The 20,121-nt window shown below is 32.4% G+C and overlaps 4 protein-coding genes across 6 annotated transcripts; 1 reads left to right on the plus strand and 3 right to left on the minus strand.

Moving 5' to 3' along the window:
• Positions 1-2,950: 2,950 nt before the first annotated feature.
• On the minus strand, positions 2,951-6,286 carry LOC105259337 (DET1 homolog). Its single transcript, XM_011271221.3, has 8 exons — positions 5,510-6,286; positions 5,252-5,389; positions 5,028-5,172; positions 4,702-4,810; positions 4,373-4,565; positions 3,996-4,279; positions 3,658-3,864; positions 2,951-3,556 (listed from the first exon to the last, which is right to left on the minus strand). The coding sequence occupies exons 1-8, from the start codon at positions 5,918-5,920 to the stop codon at positions 3,373-3,375; spliced, it is 1,671 nt and encodes a 556-aa protein (XP_011269523.1). The 5' UTR covers positions 5,921-6,286; the 3' UTR covers positions 2,951-3,372.
• Positions 6,287-6,798: 512 nt separating this feature from the next.
• Positions 6,799-8,952, plus strand: LOC105259336 (zinc finger MYND domain-containing protein 10). Its single transcript, XM_011271220.3, has 8 exons — positions 6,799-6,896; positions 6,979-7,087; positions 7,193-7,485; positions 7,577-7,782; positions 7,893-8,062; positions 8,133-8,273; positions 8,376-8,608; positions 8,686-8,952. Exons 1-8 carry the CDS (start codon positions 6,799-6,801, stop codon positions 8,738-8,740), a joined length of 1,305 nt encoding a protein of 434 aa, XP_011269522.1. The 3' UTR covers positions 8,741-8,952.
• Positions 8,953-9,012: 60 nt separating this feature from the next.
• On the minus strand, positions 9,013-10,773 carry LOC105259335 (40S ribosomal protein S12). The gene is made up of 5 exons (XM_011271219.3): positions 10,701-10,773; positions 10,530-10,565; positions 9,758-9,892; positions 9,381-9,585; positions 9,013-9,125 (listed from the first exon to the last, which is right to left on the minus strand). The coding sequence occupies exons 2-5, from the start codon at positions 10,544-10,546 to the stop codon at positions 9,057-9,059; spliced, it is 426 nt and encodes a 141-aa protein (XP_011269521.1). The 5' UTR covers positions 10,547-10,565; positions 10,701-10,773; the 3' UTR covers positions 9,013-9,056.
• Positions 10,774-11,377: 604 nt separating this feature from the next.
• Positions 11,378-19,703, minus strand: LOC105259334 (DNA-binding protein D-ETS-6). Of its 3 annotated transcripts, none has more exons than XM_025414848.1 (7): positions 19,545-19,703; positions 19,133-19,383; positions 18,593-18,755; positions 18,119-18,435; positions 17,763-18,014; positions 12,849-13,113; positions 11,378-12,623 (listed from the first exon to the last, which is right to left on the minus strand). In XM_025414848.1, the coding sequence occupies exons 4-7, from the start codon at positions 18,423-18,425 to the stop codon at positions 12,236-12,238; spliced, it is 1,212 nt and encodes a 403-aa protein (XP_025270633.1). In that variant the 5' UTR covers positions 18,426-18,435; positions 18,593-18,755; positions 19,133-19,383; positions 19,545-19,703; the 3' UTR covers positions 11,378-12,235. The 3 variants fall into 3 exon arrangements, with proteins under 3 accessions (XP_025270633.1, XP_025270632.1, XP_025270634.1); XM_025414847.1 differs by having other exon boundaries at positions 18,119-18,514; XM_025414849.1 differs by having other exon boundaries at positions 18,119-18,755; positions 19,133-19,311; positions 19,545-19,684.
• Between the last annotated feature and the right edge of the window lie 418 nt (positions 19,704-20,121).

Below are 20,121 nucleotides of genomic sequence, written 5' to 3' on the forward strand. Positions count from 1 at the left end.
TCTATCTCATATTGCATGTAAGTATAAATTATATCTGTGCAATACAATTGTCTGCGCAGATCGATTTAAATGCTTCAATGTCTCGTGAAATCTCGTAAGAAGTTTATATTGTGAGCCATGTGTATCGGTCAATTAATTATAATAAACATCAACGACGATACATACAGGCTTCCGAAAGCGAAAGAATCGTCCTTAAGCAATATGCGTAATTATATTGTCGATAAACATTTTCATTATTGCGTCTGATGAATCTTTCTTTTTGCGCCAGGAAATCATGCGAGTGATATTAGCGATCACGTTGCTCTTCGTGGCGGGGTCCTTCATCGCAACGGCATCAAAGGGACGCAATTATCCTCGTTTCTTTAAACATCGAATGAAGCTGAGAGAAATCCGCGGCTTCAAACCAGAATACATCTCTACAGCGATCGGGTTCGGGAAGAGAGAAAGTCCGGCAGAAAGGATCCCGGATCTTCGTGGGCGCGAGAGGATTCTGTTGCCCGTTCTGAGAAATTTCCCGCGTGGGTAAGTAAGCTCCGGGCTCTGTGAGACTCGATTGCACCAACGTTATTTCAACTTTAAGCGAGATTGAAATATATGTCTATCTTTATCTTTTTTTCTAAATAAAGACATACATATATTTAAGTTTCACTTAAAGTTAAAATAATGTTGGTGCAACCAAGCCTGAGTCTAATAAAATATAAGTAGTAGACAACATCTCGAGTAAAATGTGAGATCTCAATTCCACTTACTAACAATTTTCTTGAAAATAATTTTGTAACTTTTAGCGCAAATTATGCGAAAACTAATACTTTTGCATTATGCAACTACAACTTTTTATGATGTAATTTATTACAATATAAATTAGCTCAAATAATAATTAAAAAATTAATTAAAAATTATCTTATTTGATAATTTTTTAAGATTATTTATATGTTATTTTATTACGTAAATTATTGTAAAATTACTACGAGTGACACCGAATTTAAACGCAAAGAATGTAATATATTGAAAAAAACATTCGAGAAATTTTGTGTGTCATTAATTCTCGAGTAAATGATTACAATTAATTATAATGCTCGTAAGCCTGTATTAACATAAAGTATCTCGATTACAGCGTGTCCGCGGAAATGTTATTTCGAATGATGCAGGCAAATCCTGCATTGGTCGAAAAAATGGCGATGCAAAACGACCGAGGCGACGAAGAATCGATGAATCATCTGAAGCCCGATAGAACGTTCGCGCTAATTTAATCCTTAGTCAAACGCAGAATTTTAGAGAGTAATATTCTTCCGTATTAGATAAAACATATTATTTGACGTTTATATCTCAAACATCCCGATTAATTTCTCGATTTTTCGCACATGCAGATATAGATAGTACTGTGGATGCTCTATTTCTTTCTTTATGTAATTTTTTTACGATAAAAGTTTTTCACGATGTTAAGAAATAGATAGAAATAAATAGAAAACGCATTTTTTCACTCGCGGCAACATACAATCGATGTACAATTTACTTTGTCGTATAAAACAATATTGCACCATATGTGTATATATCAAGAAATGTATCATAATTGATTATTTTTTGTTTATTACAAGAATATGTGTAAAATTAAAGAGAAATATACACAAAAACGAAAATAGATGGAAAATAAATGCTTTCGCGAATTATTTCTTGCCCTGCTCTGTTTCAAATTCTTTTCCTAATATTTGAAGATTATTATTCCTTTAAATGCGTCATGAATTATTATCTCTTGCAATATATTTATCAAACTTATATTAATTTGTAGAATATCTCATATTTAAAATTTTTATCTGTATAATTTTTAAATGGGAATGTGTAAGGAATTGTGACAGCGGATTGCACATGCATAGCAAAATTTAAAATCTTGTAGGTATTTCTTTTTTCTAATCGCTATTCAATTTTATCTATTTTGATCTTTCGAAGGAAGAAAATATAAATCGTGTAAAATATTTTTTAGTAAATGTAAGGAAGAGAATATTAAAATATGTTGAACAAGAATTGCATTTTATTCGAAAAGATTCAACGCGAACGGCCAATTAGAAATTTATACTTTTAAGTTTTGCATAATTTCTTTTAATCAAAGTTTCAGCTCCTCTTTTTTTCAGGAAATTCAAAGATATTACTCATTAACATTTTCATTAATGTTTTTATTTTTTATCTAACTTGGAAATATTTTAAACGATATTATTAATATAATAGATTCTTTCGCCTGTAATTTCTATATGTCTTTCTCATTTTTTGAAAAGATAAGAATATTTCTTATTTCTTTTTAAGAATAATAGTACGATTTTTTTATAGTTGTAGAATTAATTTTACAAAACATACTTCACATCTTTTATAGTTCCAAACTTTCAATTCCTAATTGTATTAAAATTAGGTGTATATTATACACATTGCATTATACATCTTACATGCTAGCCGTAAATAGCAAAGTCTTTGAATCCAATGCAGCTTTGTATAATCACCAGAGTTCGGATCTTGGTACCGTTTTCTCAACTCCAAGTGGATGCCGCTAGCATGTCGAGCGCCGCGAAAAGTACCGTTTATGCTGGTCTAGGTGATGATAGCAAAAAGGGCACCATCGCGTAGAAAAAAAAAATATATATATATTAACATAGAATATATGTTTATTTAAATTTATGTATAATATGTTTAAGTTTATGTACAATATGTTTATATTATAATATACAAAATAATATGATAAAATAATATATATATTATATAAAATATAAAATAATAAATTATTAATTTTCTTTTTCTACAAATATATGTTTATTTAAATTTATGTATAATATGTTTATATTATACATAATATACAAAATAATATGATAAAATAATATATATATATATATATATATATATATATATATTGTATATATATATATAAATAATATAAAATATAAAATAATAAATTATTATATTTTCTTTTTCTACGGGACGGTGCCCTCTTTTCCATATAGCATCTTATTTGTTCAAAAGACTTCTATTGTGTTCAAAAGACATTAACAAGACATCCTGAAGATGTCTAATCGCCCAAAGATATCTTCTGGATACCTTCTGGACATCTTTTGGACATGCATGCTGTGTGGTTGCTACCATTACTAGACCGGCATAGACGGTATTGCTTTTCGCGGCGCTCGGCCGCCAGCATGTACTTGGAGTGGAGAAAACGGCACCAAGATCCGGACTCTGATAATCACATGGTTGTGATAATATTTTTATTTGAAATATATGATCTGTTTTGTACTTTAGCAACAACAATCTCTTTTCTTGTCTTTCTTTTCATATTATGAATGAAAAATCTTATTGACATTACATCCAAATGTACACATGTCAAAGAAAAGAAATGCTTCAAATATGCCTGACATGAAAACTGACGATATAATCTGCATTAGAACGTTGGACTGAAATTGCGAACGGATCTGTCGGATGGAACGTGAATGCGACCAATCGTCTTGCGGCCGTTGGTGTTGTACGTCCTAACATACCGGCATACATTCTAAATTTTAAGAGACCCGAATCGCGGGCATAGAAGCTATAAAAAAGAAAGAACAAGTCACAGCACAATCAGATAATTTTATTAATAATTGTCTATCGCGGAAATATTAAAAATGAGTCGTAAAAAAATGTTTGTACCGTATTGGATGTTCTCCGCATGCTTTAGGGCGTTCCATCATAGACACCCATTTATCATCGTAGCAAAATAATGACAAATCGAGATACGGAGAACTGGAGTAAGACTGAGCGCATATTGGCAATTGAGCGAGTAGCCTTTTCGTGGCTTCGGTAATACCACCGTATCTAGCGCTTATTATCGTTTGTTTGAACCTTTGTTGTAACAATCTGAAAAGAGGAAACATAGTTAAATAATTTTAAACAATACATGTATACATGTATATCTGTATATCTAATACATGTATATCTGTACGCACGTATATATACATTGATTTATAAGATATCCAAGGATGTTGTACCTGGCATATATATTATTAGATGGCGAACACATATATTGGCAATCCGTGCTCATCCTGGCATTTCTGAAAAAATCACTAAAATTTTCAAATAGAGTTAATAGTTGAGTCGATGCATTGTCATATGCCGCCAAAATCTTTGCCGTAACCATGTCATAAACTACCAATAGCGCAGGCTGTGCATTTGGTTCGTTTGCTTGCAGAGTCGCTACTTCTTCGCTCGCATATCTTACCAAGATATGATTTGTATCCAACAATTGCATTTTCCACATACGTAGTGCATTTAGCTAGAATATTTTATTCAATTAATTACTTGATAATTACTGATTAACGATAAACTTTTAAAATAATATAAAAACATTTTTTTGTGAATATAATACCTGGTCAAAATATTGATAAAATCTTCTCAATTCATATGGATCTTTTGTTTCGTTGCTGATATATTTTGCTCGTTTGTATAAATATACTAATAACCTATGTTTAAGACTATTTATCGCAATGTCTTTAAATGGTCTGCAATTGATTCCAGGAAAAGCGCTTGTAACTAAATATGCATCATCTTCCATACAAAACCTTAAAACAAATCATTTATATTATCAGAACATCATCTATTTATATATGTTATCATATATTACATTATAAATTATTTATAATTTAAAATATTTATAATATAAATTATAATTTTGGCTAATATATTTACACTTAATACCTTCCTATCGTCCTGACATTTATAAACATGCCATCCAGGATTTGAAAGATATGTATAGTTTGATGTTGCACCGATAAGACTGCTAATATATCTTTGTATAAATAAAGACCTACATATAGAAAAAGAAAAAGATTTATTCTAAAAGTTTAACATAATTTTAATCATTTAAATGACATTTGTTAAGCATCTTTAATTTAATATAAAAAAGCAATAAATATTATGAATATTATCATGACAAGAAAACTTTGATTTTCTTTATATTCTTTTATAATTACAAACATGTAATTAATCACAAAAATCTGTCGAGATATCAATTGATATAATACCTTGATTATGCGACAAATAAATTTTGTCAACTTGAAAATGTCTAGTGTCACATAACTTTCCACCACGTAAATCGACAAGGTGCAAGCTATAATCTTCAAGTGGAGACCGAGGATTCGGAGTCAACGCCTCGTTATTGGAGTAAATCTTGAAGGAATAAAATTTATATTAAATTTAAAAAGTTTTTCTTTATTGCAAAGTAAAAACTGTTGCTCGTTATGATTACCTGATAAAAATGTGGTCTCAATTCGTCAGGGATATGAGCAGCTGAACCCACAATCACATACCGCGCGTCGTCTGTGAAAAGACTGCATTCTCTGTTCAATTGTTGGTTGCTTTGTACTACATTTATAATCCATTTTACCTACAAATATGCTTATGCTGGTACACCAATTTCAGCGGTTCTTTCTTTTTTTTTTTCTTAATCTTTATAATCTGCAAATACAGACGTATACACCAAGGTGGATTAGTACAGCGTAAGTACCTTGAAGAATCGTGTGAAGATATTATTTCGTATGTGAAAGCTACAGTCGTCGTTCTTGTTGCCGATATATTCGCCTTCACAATCGGCCAACAAGTCCGCGGCAGCCGAGGCCCCGCAATATTGGTATACCTCGATAGACATTTGATCCGCGCTAAACGCCACTAAGTACTTCCCGTCCGGGCTGAACTTACGGAGGAAACACGGCGGTTTCTCCACGTTCATCACGGTAAAGTTGGGAAAGACATTTTGATAGAACTGCCTCGCGCTATGTACATGCGTGCCCGGAAAGGGGCAGCCTATCGTCTCCCTCTGTCTCAGACGAATCACCACGTTCTGCGGGCCGATCTTACGAGGTTTGATGGGGCAGGGATCAGTTACCAAGCTAACCCTGCTTTCCCTCACCTTCGCCATCCCGCTATAAGTTTGTCGGGCGATTTGCAGGACGCACAAGGACGGCACCCATCCTGTCAAATTGTGCTATTGCCATGCTACTTTTGTGCGAGGCATATTGCCTTAATTAATACAGGCGAGTGTTATCTAATCGCAACGTCTTCGCCAGTCTTCGCCATAAATCTTACTCTTTACCCCTTATATAAAAATCTTATTTTATTTGGTTTCTCCTCCTCTGCTAGCAAAATCCAAATCCAATTCTAATAAGTTATACGGCACATTTATACATTTTATTATACCCTATTACTTTTAAAGTTTGAACACGCATAGGTTATGACAGCGATTATGACAGGTCAACGTGCATTCTTTGAAGTCCCCGGTTGATAAGTTCGAATTTCCCTTAGGCAGGTTTGAATCTTCACTAAATGGGTTTGAATCTCCGCTAACAAGCGGACTTTTTGAATCTTTGTTGAGAATGGATTCCATGCGAATCTCTTTGCTCTAAATAAAATTAAAATCTCTGCTAAGCGCGAATTCAAATTTTCGATAGATTTAAAGATAGAATTCTATATTATAATTGCGAATTATAAATAAAATGATCAATAACACGAGAAGCGAGATAATAAAATTGCAAAATTATGAAATATATATAATTATTTATACAGATAGTATTTATACAAATTTTTAAATTTAGATTATTTAAATGAAATCTAGATTAAAAATTTACATTTTTCATAATATCTGTATTTATTTAAATACATGAATAGTGTGCATTTATCGATTAAATATACACACTTGTCGTCAGGGATACAGAGTATTTTAGATTTATTTATCACAGTAAATGGCAATCTTAGATTATAAGGGTTATTCGAAACAATTCTAAAAGAGTTTTGGAAAGTATGGCAGATCATATGGAATATATAGTACCGCCATGGGAAATCGAAGCTTACGTGCAAAGTTTGAACGTTTCGATCTTGGATGACATCGGCACAAAAAAGTATACATTTTTATATGTTTCTTATAATTACTTAGTATTACATGTTTAGAAATTGATATAAAGACGCAGAAATATATTTTAGCTGGTTGGATTTCCATAAGAAACTGACATTATTAAACCAGCAAAGTGTACTCGAGATAACAGGATTGCGCGAAGAAAGTGTTATGGAATGGTTTATCTCGTTAAAAAAAGTAAGCTACAAGCGATAACAGCATAAATATATGAATTAGACGCAATTTTTGTTAGCAATATCAATTAATATCAATTAATATAAATCATAAATCGCTCCATTTTAGGTTCCTATTCTCATATACGAAGCTATACAAATCGATATTTGGAAACATAAAGCGTTCCCGCTTTTAATTGATCTCAATGGCGAACCGCAAAACACGTTTATGATGTTTAGCGTACTTTATCATGAAATCATCGTAATTTCGTTATTAGAGAATATATTATTTCACTGCGAAAGCGCGGAAACGATAGATGATATGGTGATTGATCTTATCGATTATGCTGTCGAGCATGTAAGAGTACTTTTCGATGAGAAAACCGTCGAGATCTATGAAAGATTCGAAATCAAAGATCCCAAGTAAAGTATCAAAATATATAATATATATAAAATTTTTTATTAAATGTGTATAGAATTCTATTATTAATATCGCATATTTTTTTATCGGCAGCTCTTGTCTTGAAGAAATATTGGAGAAACTGAAGGTATTTGAATTTGACATTGGAATGCGATGTATCTCCATTCTTTACTATTTAATAGAATTTTTGGACAGCTTACCTCTTTGTGCTGTTTCGCGTATGCTAACCACACACGATATTCCTTACTTATTTGTGCAATTAATAGAAACTCAACCGTGGAAGAAGCAAGACGAGGATGGTAATATTTCTTCTGTTTCTATGAGATTACAACATACACGATTACACGTTAGTAAGAATAATCAAAATATTTGAAATGTTATTAAAATATTAACATTAATCTTTATACAGGTGAAACGCTAATGTATGATGCCAGCTGGAAAAAAGTTAAAGCAAATGAAGTGGGAAAAATTAATAAGAGAGAAGGCCAAGTATGGTTTGGTCTGAGAGAATTACTTCTCAATCCAAAGTGCTCTCCATATTATGAGATTACAGAGCATAGGTTGTCTCAGCTATCTAAGGTATTAATTTTATCCATTTATCACCAATGCATATAATACATAATTTGAAATAGGATTCTTTACACTTCAGTTACAGAAATATTTACATGAAGAATTACTAGATCAAATCGCTCCTTTAATAGAGCTTAAGAGATGGTTATCTTATTTAAATATAACTGCAATGCCATCTTCTAATGCAAATTGCGCGATTCACGTTGAAGTAATACCACAGGTATAACATCATTCTCTTTTATCTTTATGTTATTTTTTTGTTTCGATTAACAATTAATAATATATCACACAAAAAATTATAAATGTACAAAATATTATATAGATAAAATCGTCGATTTTGGAAAAGTATCATAAAAAATGGAAAAAATTGGCTAGACATCAGTCTAAATATCTATTTACAACAGATAAAAACTATATTAAAGATGCTGCGCAAATTTTAAGTGATGGCTATGATTTGGAAAAATTAGATCGCATAGAGTTGAAAAGATGTTCATTATGTCAAGAAGTGTCTAAGAAACGATGCTCTAAATGTAAAGAAGTCTGGTATTGTAGTAGGTATGTCGAGGAAATGCTCTGAAGATATATTTCCCAAAACATGCGTTTAAAAATGACAATCTTAATTCTTTTTGCAGACAATGTCAAATAAAAGATTGGGAAGAACATAAGAAGATTTGTAAGAAAAGCTAAATAATAATGATTGGATCATTGATAGATTAAGAATGTGTATTCATCAATACACATATTTGACTATGTATTACTGCTTTTTTTTCAATCTCAGCATCTTATTTTATAGTTGTAAACATAAAGATTGTATTTACGTTTTTTTTATGAACTTAATAACTTTTTGCACATTTCAAAACTTATCAAAAATTCTAGCTTTTTTTACTCATGATTATATATGCACATATCTTAATAAAATTATTAAGATTAAAGATATTAAAATTTCAGAAACAAATATATCATATTTGTATTAATTTGTGTCAAATATTTTATTAAAAGATTTTTAATGTACAGCACTTTGTTTCAGATATTCCATTAGGACATCCTTTGCTGGTGTGTCTTCTCCAAAATCCTGCGAGTAATATTTGTATATTTGATAATGGAGTAACAATATAATATAATAGAAAAAAGTGTAATAAAGATATATCAGTATGGCGTATGCACAGCATGGTCTGTTTATTATACGGGTTCTGCTCAGTAGAGGGAGCCAAACATATCATCATATTTTTATAGTTTCTCTTTTTAATATGCACTTTTAAGTGTCACGATTATATTACACATTTAATAAAAAAAAATAAATAAAATGAAATTTTTAACAATAACTTACCTTTATGACGACACACGAGCAACCGACTACCTTACGAGCTTTGCCTGCACTATCAATTTTACATAATCCAGCCCATTCTCCTAACTTTTTGTTATTGTCTACCTTTATCAGTGGAATTTGATGCTCATTGCATAATGCTTGAACCAATTTTTTGTACATTGGTTCATCACAATTATCAGCCAAGATACAAAGCATGGCTTGTCTTCTGCAATATAAAACATTTACTAATTTACTAATGATATTTAATATTATATAACTTATTGTAATATTGTTTTATGCATTAACAGAAAGGCATATTAAAATATATTAAACAATTAAATTTGTCTAAAGAAAAAAAACAGTTTATTAAAATTATATATTTTTCTTTTGAATCTTACTTGTCTAATGCCTTGGCAGCTTCATGAAGACCATGTACAACACCATCATGAATGAGAGAGTTTTTCAATACTTCTTGTAGTGCAGTATTAACATCCATACTGCCACCTGCTGCCATCGCAGATGGCACATCATCGCTGTAAAAAAAAAATAATTTTGTTAAAGATAGTAAGTAAGAATACTATTATTTTAGTTAATTTATTTGTATATTAAATTGATTTATTATCTCCTATCATACACTAACCACGTTCTTTTAATTACAATAACTCTTTCAAAAATATAGAATATTTTAGGAACAATTTTTATATACTTATAATTTTTAATAGTGAAAATTATTTTAATTAATTATTTTTTGCAAAGAACTTTTAACATTAAATATATTAGTGATAAAATTTTTTATAAATCAAACTTAAATTAACTTAAAGTTTATTTCAAAGTAAAAAATCAATCGTATCAATTTCTTTTACTAAAATTTAAAGGTACATTTTTTTAAAATAATGAATATTGAATTTATAATTCATTAAAACTATAAATTATAAATTTCTTTGAAACTTGTATATACAAGTATTTCCATGCAACTTAACCTATACTATCCATCATTACATATAGGTGCAAAATGTATTTATATTTACTATTTGCTGAATTCTTATATCGAATGCTTCTCACAAGTTTATATATTTCTATATATCCGTGAACTTATTAATTTATTAAAATTAATCCCAACACAATAAAAAATAAATAAGCGGTATTGTGAACATTCTAAAATACACTTACTTTTCCACATCAGACATGTTTTAAGAAGCCGAGGACCTAGAAATAATTACAGAATATTATTATTTTTACTCCAAAGATCACATTTTCATGTCTTTTAATGCAAAGTGTATAACGATCTTGTCACAATAAATGGATTTTAATCGCGTTAATACTCAGCGTGGATACATTTACCTTTCCCAAGGAAGAGAAGAGGAATTTCATGCGTTGAATTTTGAGCATGCGTCGTTCACCGCATCATTTCGATGGTGACGCTTTTATCGATCGGTCAATATGTTGGCATAGAAGGACATCTATGAACATATATATATATATATAATTGCAACACATTGTTATCGACGATTGGTAAAAAAATTTGACATGTATATCGTATGATAAAATATAACAAGACAATGCAAGATTAATTAATATATTTAATATCTTGCCGACAATAGTAATATATTAGCCATTAAAATATTATTTAAGAATATAATGTAAATCACGAGAATTTAATTGATATAAAGAAAAATGTAGTTTTTACTCAGATTAAAAAATACAATTAAATAATTAATAATTACAGCATGTTAATAAAAGTGTTCATTTTTAGATTGGTTTATATATACATACTAGTAAATATTATTTCTACATTATATATTATATATTTACTGGATAGAAAGTCGTGTTTACAAAATATACATTTGCGAATACGCTTCTATTAAAGTATTATAATTAATAAATCCAATTAGCCATATATTTGGTAAGTCATGAAACAGTAATAGGATATATTTTATACTTTTGCAACATTTAAAAATTAAAAATATTTTGCACTCGCGTTTATGAAATTATTATGGTTTCAATATCATTAAAATTGTTATTATGTATAATTCATCCAGGAAAGTTTTAGGATTTTTAAGTGAAAAATATAAATATAAATAATAAATTGTTTGCTATAAATTACTTGATATAAAAAAAGCTATTAAATCATTTGAACATAGATTGCAATACACTCATACACATATTGCCGATTTTGAAATAAAACAAGAGATTTGCTGTGCAACATTTTAATGTACTTAATTTTTCATTTAAAAGTCACAAACTTTGACAATGTTTCTTTCATTTCAAAAGTCGGCAATGATATATTGCATTGAGAGGGATAACTGATAAATGCAGTAAGGGGAGAGTGCATGAATTTCGGTTAATTCCATCAACGTTCGACTATATTCGGCACAATTTGACATTACATGACGATTTAATTGACATCATCGATTCTCAACTAGATCTTCACAGAAATGTTTAAACAGTGTTTATTTAGAGAAAATCGCTAATGTCGCTAAATATAAAAATAATATGAAAATATAATAATATTAAATAATATATATAAATTTAAAAATAATATGACATTAGTCACAACACAACTTCGCACAATACATATGAGCTGAACTTTGATTTCAATGAATTATTAACCAATCATTATCGGGAATAACCGAATTTAACCGAAGTTCATAGAGTCTCCCCGCGAATATCAAAGCCTCCCTCTTCGTCTTAATCGATAGATAATGCTCCGTCTATCTATTCAAATATCAATGATATATTGCAATCTATGATCAATCTATGATCAAAAAAAAGAGAGACGGATGAAATAAATGGAATGAGCGCGAATCATCGTCCATTGAAATTGACACTAATAGTCAGTCAAAGTAACTGCACATGCCTAGCGATTGCAGACTATGTTATGTCGGAGGCGAACATCGGTGATACGGCCAACAATAATGTGGTAGCGATGACGGGGGTGGCGGTGGTGGTGGTGGTGGTTGCGGTGGCGGTGGTGCTGGTGGTGGCGGCGGTAGTTGTTGCGTGGACGGTGTTGATCCCGATTGTAAGGACGAGGATTGTACAGAGTGTTGAGCAGGCGACGGCCCCACTGGATATAAGCGATGAGTACGATGAGCTTGGTGATGAGGATGACAGTTGCTGTTTGTCAAACGCGACGATGTTGATGCCTCCAACGTCATAATGCCGGCTTGTGACTGACAAGCCATCATCAAACCATGAAAATCGAACTTGTAAGCGTAACGTTTACCGTGAACTTTCGTCATTATATTCTTGTCGTAATAATATCTGCAAAATAATGCATTGTTTTCTCTTAACAATGTGTGCTACATGTATGGCATTTCAATATATTTTAAATTTACAAGTCTACATGAAGGATTTGTATGATGTATGTGATGAAAAGATAAAAATCTAGATCTAGAAAGAGTGAAGGAGAAGCAAACAATGATTGCGCACACGATTCTCCGTCGTTATGTAAATCGGCGAACATACGATACTCGCTTATCGAATTACCTTAACGCGCGTGACAGTTTATCGTAATTCATATTCGGCTTGCTCTTGCGCTCGCCCCATCGACGCGCGACTTCGTCCGGATCGGTGAGCTTAAATTCCCCGTTCGAGCCCTCCCACGCGATACAGGACGCGTTGGACGTATCCGAGAGTAGTTCCAGCAGGAATTGCCAGAGCTGGACCTGTCCGCCTCCGACCGCCCCCGAGCTGCCGGCTCCAGCCGTCGATCCAATCAGCGAGCAAGTTCGTTGTAGGAGGCTGAACCTCTCTATGAACAGAAAAACGAAACACGCATGCACCAAGCTCCAAAGTACTCGAATCTCGAGGTCGAGTTGTTGAGAGAAAAAAAGAGAAAAGAGCGATGGTTGTCAGCTTCCTCCAGCACATTTGCCTTCTCATTCTCATTCGACGCATAAATTTTCATTTCTCTTCATCTTTTTCTTTATTACCATTCATCTACAGATATTTTTATTGTTAGTCATTATTTTAAAAAAATCTGTAACGAAATCAAGAATTATTTAATTGAGATTGTCAATTCGGACTCGATTACGAAAAGGCGACATAATTATTTTAATAATCTAATATATCGCGTCAGAATAGATATTTTGCATTTGTCCTTATGCATATCACTTTTCTAAAATATATCTGAGGCTCAATTGCAACAAATATGTGTCTGCCTTTATTTATGTAGAAAGAGAGACAAAGATAGACACATATTTAAGTCTCGCTTAAATTCAAAGTAATGTTGATGCCACTTGACCTAAGAATGCTATACATATATATATACACGTATACATGTTCGTATTTACATATATATTTTGAATATAAATATATGCACAAGTGATGAGGAGTGCGCGATAAGTATCTTCTCAGCATTTTAATTTCACTCGCGCGATTAATCTTCAATTTTCCTGAATTTACCGTTGTAAAGAATTGCAGCGGCTGAAGGATGCAATCTGGTGTCCTGCTGAAGATGTAGCGGATGCGTCTGAATTCTCCACATTACGCGCCAAATGTGATGTTTCAGCCTAATCGCCTGTGCCATATAAACGGCGCTTTCGAAAACCAATAAATGACAATTCCATCATCTTCGAGGCATCCAAAAAATCCGTTCCGTTCGATTAATGTGAATTGATTGATCTCGCTGTTTTCAAAACGTTTGTTTGTCGTAATTTTTCACATCTTCCTCTTGAGTTTGAAAAAGAAGAACATGTATAACACCATGATTTTTTTCGTATACTAGTGAAACGATATGGAAATTAATTTCATAAAAGCTTACTGTCGAGCGATCACATACAACACGAATAATTTTTTTACATGAGTCACAGTGTATTCGCCACGACGTCTCGCGAAAAAACGAGATACAGATTAAGGATGAATCGACATCCATTTCACTAATTTCGATGACGCAATGATCACGCAAATAAGCGAGTAAATCGATTGTCGGCGAATCGAATCGATGACAGGACGTTGACGCATTCGGAATAAAACTCGCCAGTCAGTGGACAGAGAGCGACTGAGCGACCTTTGCTCCTGGTTATTTCAGCCCTTCGCACCCCTCCCTCCCACTCGTGGTCTCGGCAAGTGAACGGAATACCTTTACATCCCCTCTCTTCTGACATACCGAGCTTAAAGTACTTACCGGTAGCTCTTCCATTTCTTTCGTTCTTTCTTCTGAAATTTACAATATCCTCTCGATATCTCGTGTACGTGCGCAAATAAAAATAGTTGTATATAAATTCGTTTGAATTTTTCTTTCCTTCCCTTTGCGAATAATTGTTTCAAGCGCTCGCTTAAATAATTGTTTTTTTAAGTCTCATTTCTGTAAATTTATATATACATTTTATATTATATATAGTCTATCTGATGTTTTTATTATAGATATAAATAAAAATATTAATTACAGATTCCTCACCTCTCTTTTTCTCCTTAATATCGAAATAATAAAATAGAAAAAAATAAATTTAGATAAAGAAGCTCGTTATATTGAAAAAACAAGTACAAAAATCATAGGTCGACACGAGTATAAACAGATTAGCTAAAACATAAATCTTTTTTCACTGTGTTGTTATCTATAGTTACCTATTTAAAAACAAAAATTATTTTATCATCTGTTTTTGTATTATATGAAAAGAAAAACAGGTGATAAAATAAATTTCTTTTTCTTTAAGAATGTAAATGTCAAATATTTTTAATATAAATGACGTTTTTCAACATTTACTCTCCATAATCATTCACAATATATTTGTGGCTGAAGAGATACAAGCATCAATTATCTAAATTCTTTAAATAAAAATTTCTTTGTCGATTTCCTTATTGATTCTTTTCATGTTCGTATCAGCCTATTATTTTTGCAAAAATAATAATAATAATTTAAATAATTACGTGCACTTTTTTAAGAAAAACCTATTAAAGTTATTGCTCAATGTTTATGTGTTATGATAGTATAATATATAATAAATTAATAACAATTTATATCAAATAATAAATTCGCATTGCTTAGTATTTAATAATGATATTAATATCTGTACTGAGTCAATAATATATATTTATGTTTTCAATGTTACCTTGATAAATCAAGCTAAATTGCATTTAGATTAATTTATAAAAATAGAACAAGATATGTGTGGAAATACGTTAAGAAATTCAAGTTTGTTCTATGTGCATATACAGTTAAATAAATATCATGTTAATATCTGTTTCTACGAGAAATTATGACGATAAATAAAAAAATATCATAAAGTAAAGAGTCTGTCAGCTTTTAATATACATCGCTCATATATTATTCGTACAAAATCCGATGAAATATACGAGAACGAGATATGCATAAAATTTCATTTTAACATATTAACCGTTATATTAAATGACATACAGAGAGTTCGAAGAACAAGTGCGAACGGATTCACATTCAAAGATACATTGAAATTATATGTAAAGCAAAGTGTGCGTCCCGTAAATGTCGAACGTGTCGCGAGACGAAATAAATGCAGCGATATATGACGGAGATACACGATGCGTAAAATTATCCCGTATACGTTGAAGATCCCGAGAATGTTTGCCGCTCATCACGAAAACAATATAGTCGCGCCCCGCGGTGAGCTTACCACCCCCCCAAGCCCGTTAGAGCTTGCCCCCAAAAGGAGGAGGGTAGAAAGAGGGGTAAAAGCGCGGGGTCGCGGCAAGCTCGTAACCCCTCGTGGCACCACCTTTCCGCTACCCTAAACACTCGATGGTTTATTCATGAGGACTCTCTCACCGCGATAACACTGATTCGTTTAATAAACGGCTGCTCCCGGGGTGAGATGGGGCAACGTACATACACCGAGAACGAGAGAGAGAAAGAGAAAGAGAGGCAGGAAGAAAGAGAGAGAGAGAAAGCTGCAACGTTATTCAAACGGACGATATATCTCTGAGGCTTACGCTGCCACGACTCCTGCTACCTCTCACTTTTCGCTTTTCTTCTTTCGCATCCAAAGAGGCGGTGCTCGAAAAATCTGTGCTCCGAAAAAGAGAAGCAAGTAAAAGAGAAGAAGACAAAAGGAAATTTCTTCATTTTTTCATAGCTTCCTCATTTATGTCATCGCACAGTCGAGATCAATTCTATATCGAAAAATATCGGAATACATTTATCATCATCATTATACAGATAATTTTAATATTTTTGTTATAAAATATTTTACTCACCGAGATGTATTTTCGTATAAATTGAAGAAATTTGGCCTTTATTCTTATTAAACTCTCTTTTTTTTCTCTCTACATTCTTTTTATTTTTTTAATATATCGGGATATTTTCTTTTTCAATCGCCTCAATTTTATATCGAGAAAATGCATGGACGTACTTTTATTTCAAAAAGTTTGCTTTTTCCTTTTGGGTTACGCGACGTGAAGAAAATTTCCGACGAAACTATCCACACACTCGATGATATCGGTATTTACTTTTCTACTGGACCGCGTTTATCTGTAATAGATCGCAGCCATCGTTAAAGCTCTTAGATAAGCTCGAGTCGGACCAGAATCGGTCCTTGGGGAACGGTTAGCCTTTTCCGGTCACTCTCCATCCAATCCTGACAGGTTCCAAGACCTCTATTAACTTTTCCAAGCTTTACCGTCGATCATTTAGATTTATTTATCATGCAACGAGCAAACGTAGGCGTGAAAAATTTACTGTCGATAAGAGGAAAATGTGTTACATAGTCTCGGTACTTTATAATGTTTTGAAGACTAATTGAAAAATTAATGATTTATTAATTAATGTGTTATTTGGAGTTCTAACTCTTAGCTGCAAGTTGAAAATGAAAATTTTACCTAGAGATATTTGCCATAGCTTCTTACCAAATTATGTTATAATTTTAATATTATTTAAAATTTTTTTTAAACCAATTTATTAATTTAGATTACATATAATTAATTGAAAAGGAAAACAAACATTTATAAAAACTCATAAAAACCAATTTATCATATAAAAAAGTAAACTATGAGCTTCTAATGAATAAGATAATTAAAAGTCATTTCATATCAACTCTAAAAAACTTTAGCCCTTAATTGTTGAAAAATAGGAAATTTAAGAATCAAAGAAAAATTATAAAAAAGGTAAAAAAACCACAAGCATTGGTGGACAATGCAAATCAGATTTCATCGTCCACCAATGCTTGTGGTTTTTTTGCCTTTTTTGTAATTTTTCTTTGATACTTATCTTTCAAATCACTTTGATTAAGTTATTTTTTCCTTTAGGAAATTTAAGAAATCTAGGAGTTTGGTGTGATATATCCTTCTTCCTTTTTTCTCTCTCTCTCTCTCTACACATTAATTAATATTTTCATACACTACTTCCTGTGTTATACTAACATAATCGATAATAAAAGACTCGTCTATCAATGCGTATCATTTTGAATTTATTATCTATCGAACTCGACTCACCAACACTGCTCTCGTTCTCTTGCAATAAATCGGGAGTGTGTACGCCGGTCGCTTGTAGGTGAAGGTAGCCCAAGTGTCGCGCCAGGATGCGACCCTCCGTCCCGCTGCCGATCTTCTGCCAATCTCGCAGGGACAGTTTTAGCAATTCCTTTCCGGTCGGCGGAAGTATTGCAGCAATCGGTCTCAAAGAGAATGTCCGGCTGCACCACGAGATCCACGAGGCTATGTGACTGGAATTCCACTCGGATGGATCTGAAAGATGAATCCGAAATAATCGAGACGTATTTCTCGCTCGATCGTGATACAATGACTTTAAGAGCAGCTCATCATTATTTCAGCGTCGATTAGATATTCACCGGATGGCACCATGATTCGTTCAGACTCCGAGCGATCCGCATCTTCATTGTTGGAGTTATTTTCTTCGTTGCTTTCGGATACGATTACACATCTTACGACTTCGGTATTATCCGTTTTATGCGCTAAACAAGTTTGTTTGCAGCTCAAAGATTTTTTATTATCGTGCTGTTTCGATCTTGATTCCGATTCCAAGTTCGATCTTGAGTCGGATGATTCAGACGACACGATGTCTTGATTCATTCCTCGACGATAGAACTTGCGCCTTTCTCTCGCAATTTCGTAATTTGTTGTTGCCATTTTTTTCATCAGGTGTAATCTATTGAAGAGGATAATTCTCACTGTTGATCATCGCCAAGCAAGTTTCATAGGCTGACTCATCGATCGAGAAGTTGGACCTTCCCGAGCGAAACCACAAAATTTAACAAGAGACTTTCGACATTTTCTGCCTGGATTAAACTCAAATTAACACATACCTACACACGTATAAGCATTTGGCAAGTCGAGATCGATTCGTCCTTCTTCGCGTCGTACTTAATTATTCCAAAAATTTCGTAATTTCATGGATTCTTCTTCCTTTACACTATCCATACTGCACTTGTATTTTTTTTTTATTTTTGTATATATTTCTTTCTGCAACTTTTTTAATAATACACTTTATAATAATACACTTTTTTAATAATACACTTATTATCACGGATATCTAGACAATTATTTCGGCGCGAAATCGATCGCATTCAATTAGTTTCTCGCTCGCGATATAATTTTATCGCGATGCGCGTAATAATATCGGTTTATCGAAGCGATCTAGCCATCGTCGTCGATGTAAACGAAACGAAATGACGGGTGATGCCGAGGGTCGGGCCTCGCCAGGCAAGACGAAGGCTCGATTGGCGAAATATGAATTCCCGGAATTAAAAGCCGTACGAGGCCCCGGCCACTCTCGATCAAGTTGCTTTCGGCTCCGTGCATCGCCGACCGCTGAATCACGCCCGATTGCTCATCTTTGCTCTTACGTCTTTCTTTTTCTCCTTTTCTTCTTGCCGATTCCCATCGTTACTATATTATTAAGGACCTATACCGCATTTTTCGCGCATCCAAACGTTAATTTTAAAAAACTGAGTTGATAACGTATCACGTCTTTCTCCCGTTGTTCATCTCTATCTTAGATCCTCGCGTTTGACAGACTTCATCTCTACGAGGAAAATATTTCGGTGACAAGAGATCGCTTGTTTTTTCGCTTCGAATGAAAGTATCTTTGCATTTGCTACAAATAAAGAGGAATTGCATTTTTCTTATCATATGAAAGCACGATTTGGTTATAAATGATATACTTTGAAATTCGCGTACAAAATTTAAATGATGCAGATGCAAAAAAAAACATGTGTTAGTCATTTGAGAAAGCGGATGTATAATGTACATACATACCTAACGCCAGTTTTTTGCGCGATATGACTGTTATTATTCCGAGAATATTTTTCTCGTATTTCTTTGTGACTGATTCGAGTTGTGAAACACATGCAAATCTATTAACGATCGTTTGACACGTGATATGTAATGACTCGAAGTAATGTTCGTCGCGAAACGAGGAAGACAGTTTACGGATAATTCGTTGAGATATTTGAAACGAGACAGGTTATAATTGTCCATAAACGTAATAAATAGAAAGACTGTGAACTCTCTATCTCTATCGTGATAGATAAGCGACGCGAGTGTTAGAAAGAGAAAGCGTAGAATTTCTATCTCTTTTCAATTTTTACGTTAGAAAGAAAGCAACTCTTTCTGCAAAGCTTTCTTTCTCTTTTTAAATTTATTTAACGGTTGATCGGAATTTATTATAATCTACACTTGTCTTATCTTTTATTGATAAAGTTTGAAATGTTCTTTATGAAATTAAAATAAAAATACACGAGACACATCTCGAAAAAAATAAATGCATTGTTCAATCTTGATTTTTTTAAAATTTATTTTTTAAATTTTAAATTTCTTTTTAAATTTATTTAAC

The sequence above is a fragment of the Camponotus floridanus genome, unplaced genomic scaffold (genome assembly GCF_003227725.1).
Source record: "Camponotus floridanus strain SB8 unplaced genomic scaffold, Cflo_v7.5 scaffold9, whole genome shotgun sequence".
NCBI lineage: Eukaryota > Metazoa > Arthropoda > Insecta > Hymenoptera > Formicidae > Camponotus > Camponotus floridanus.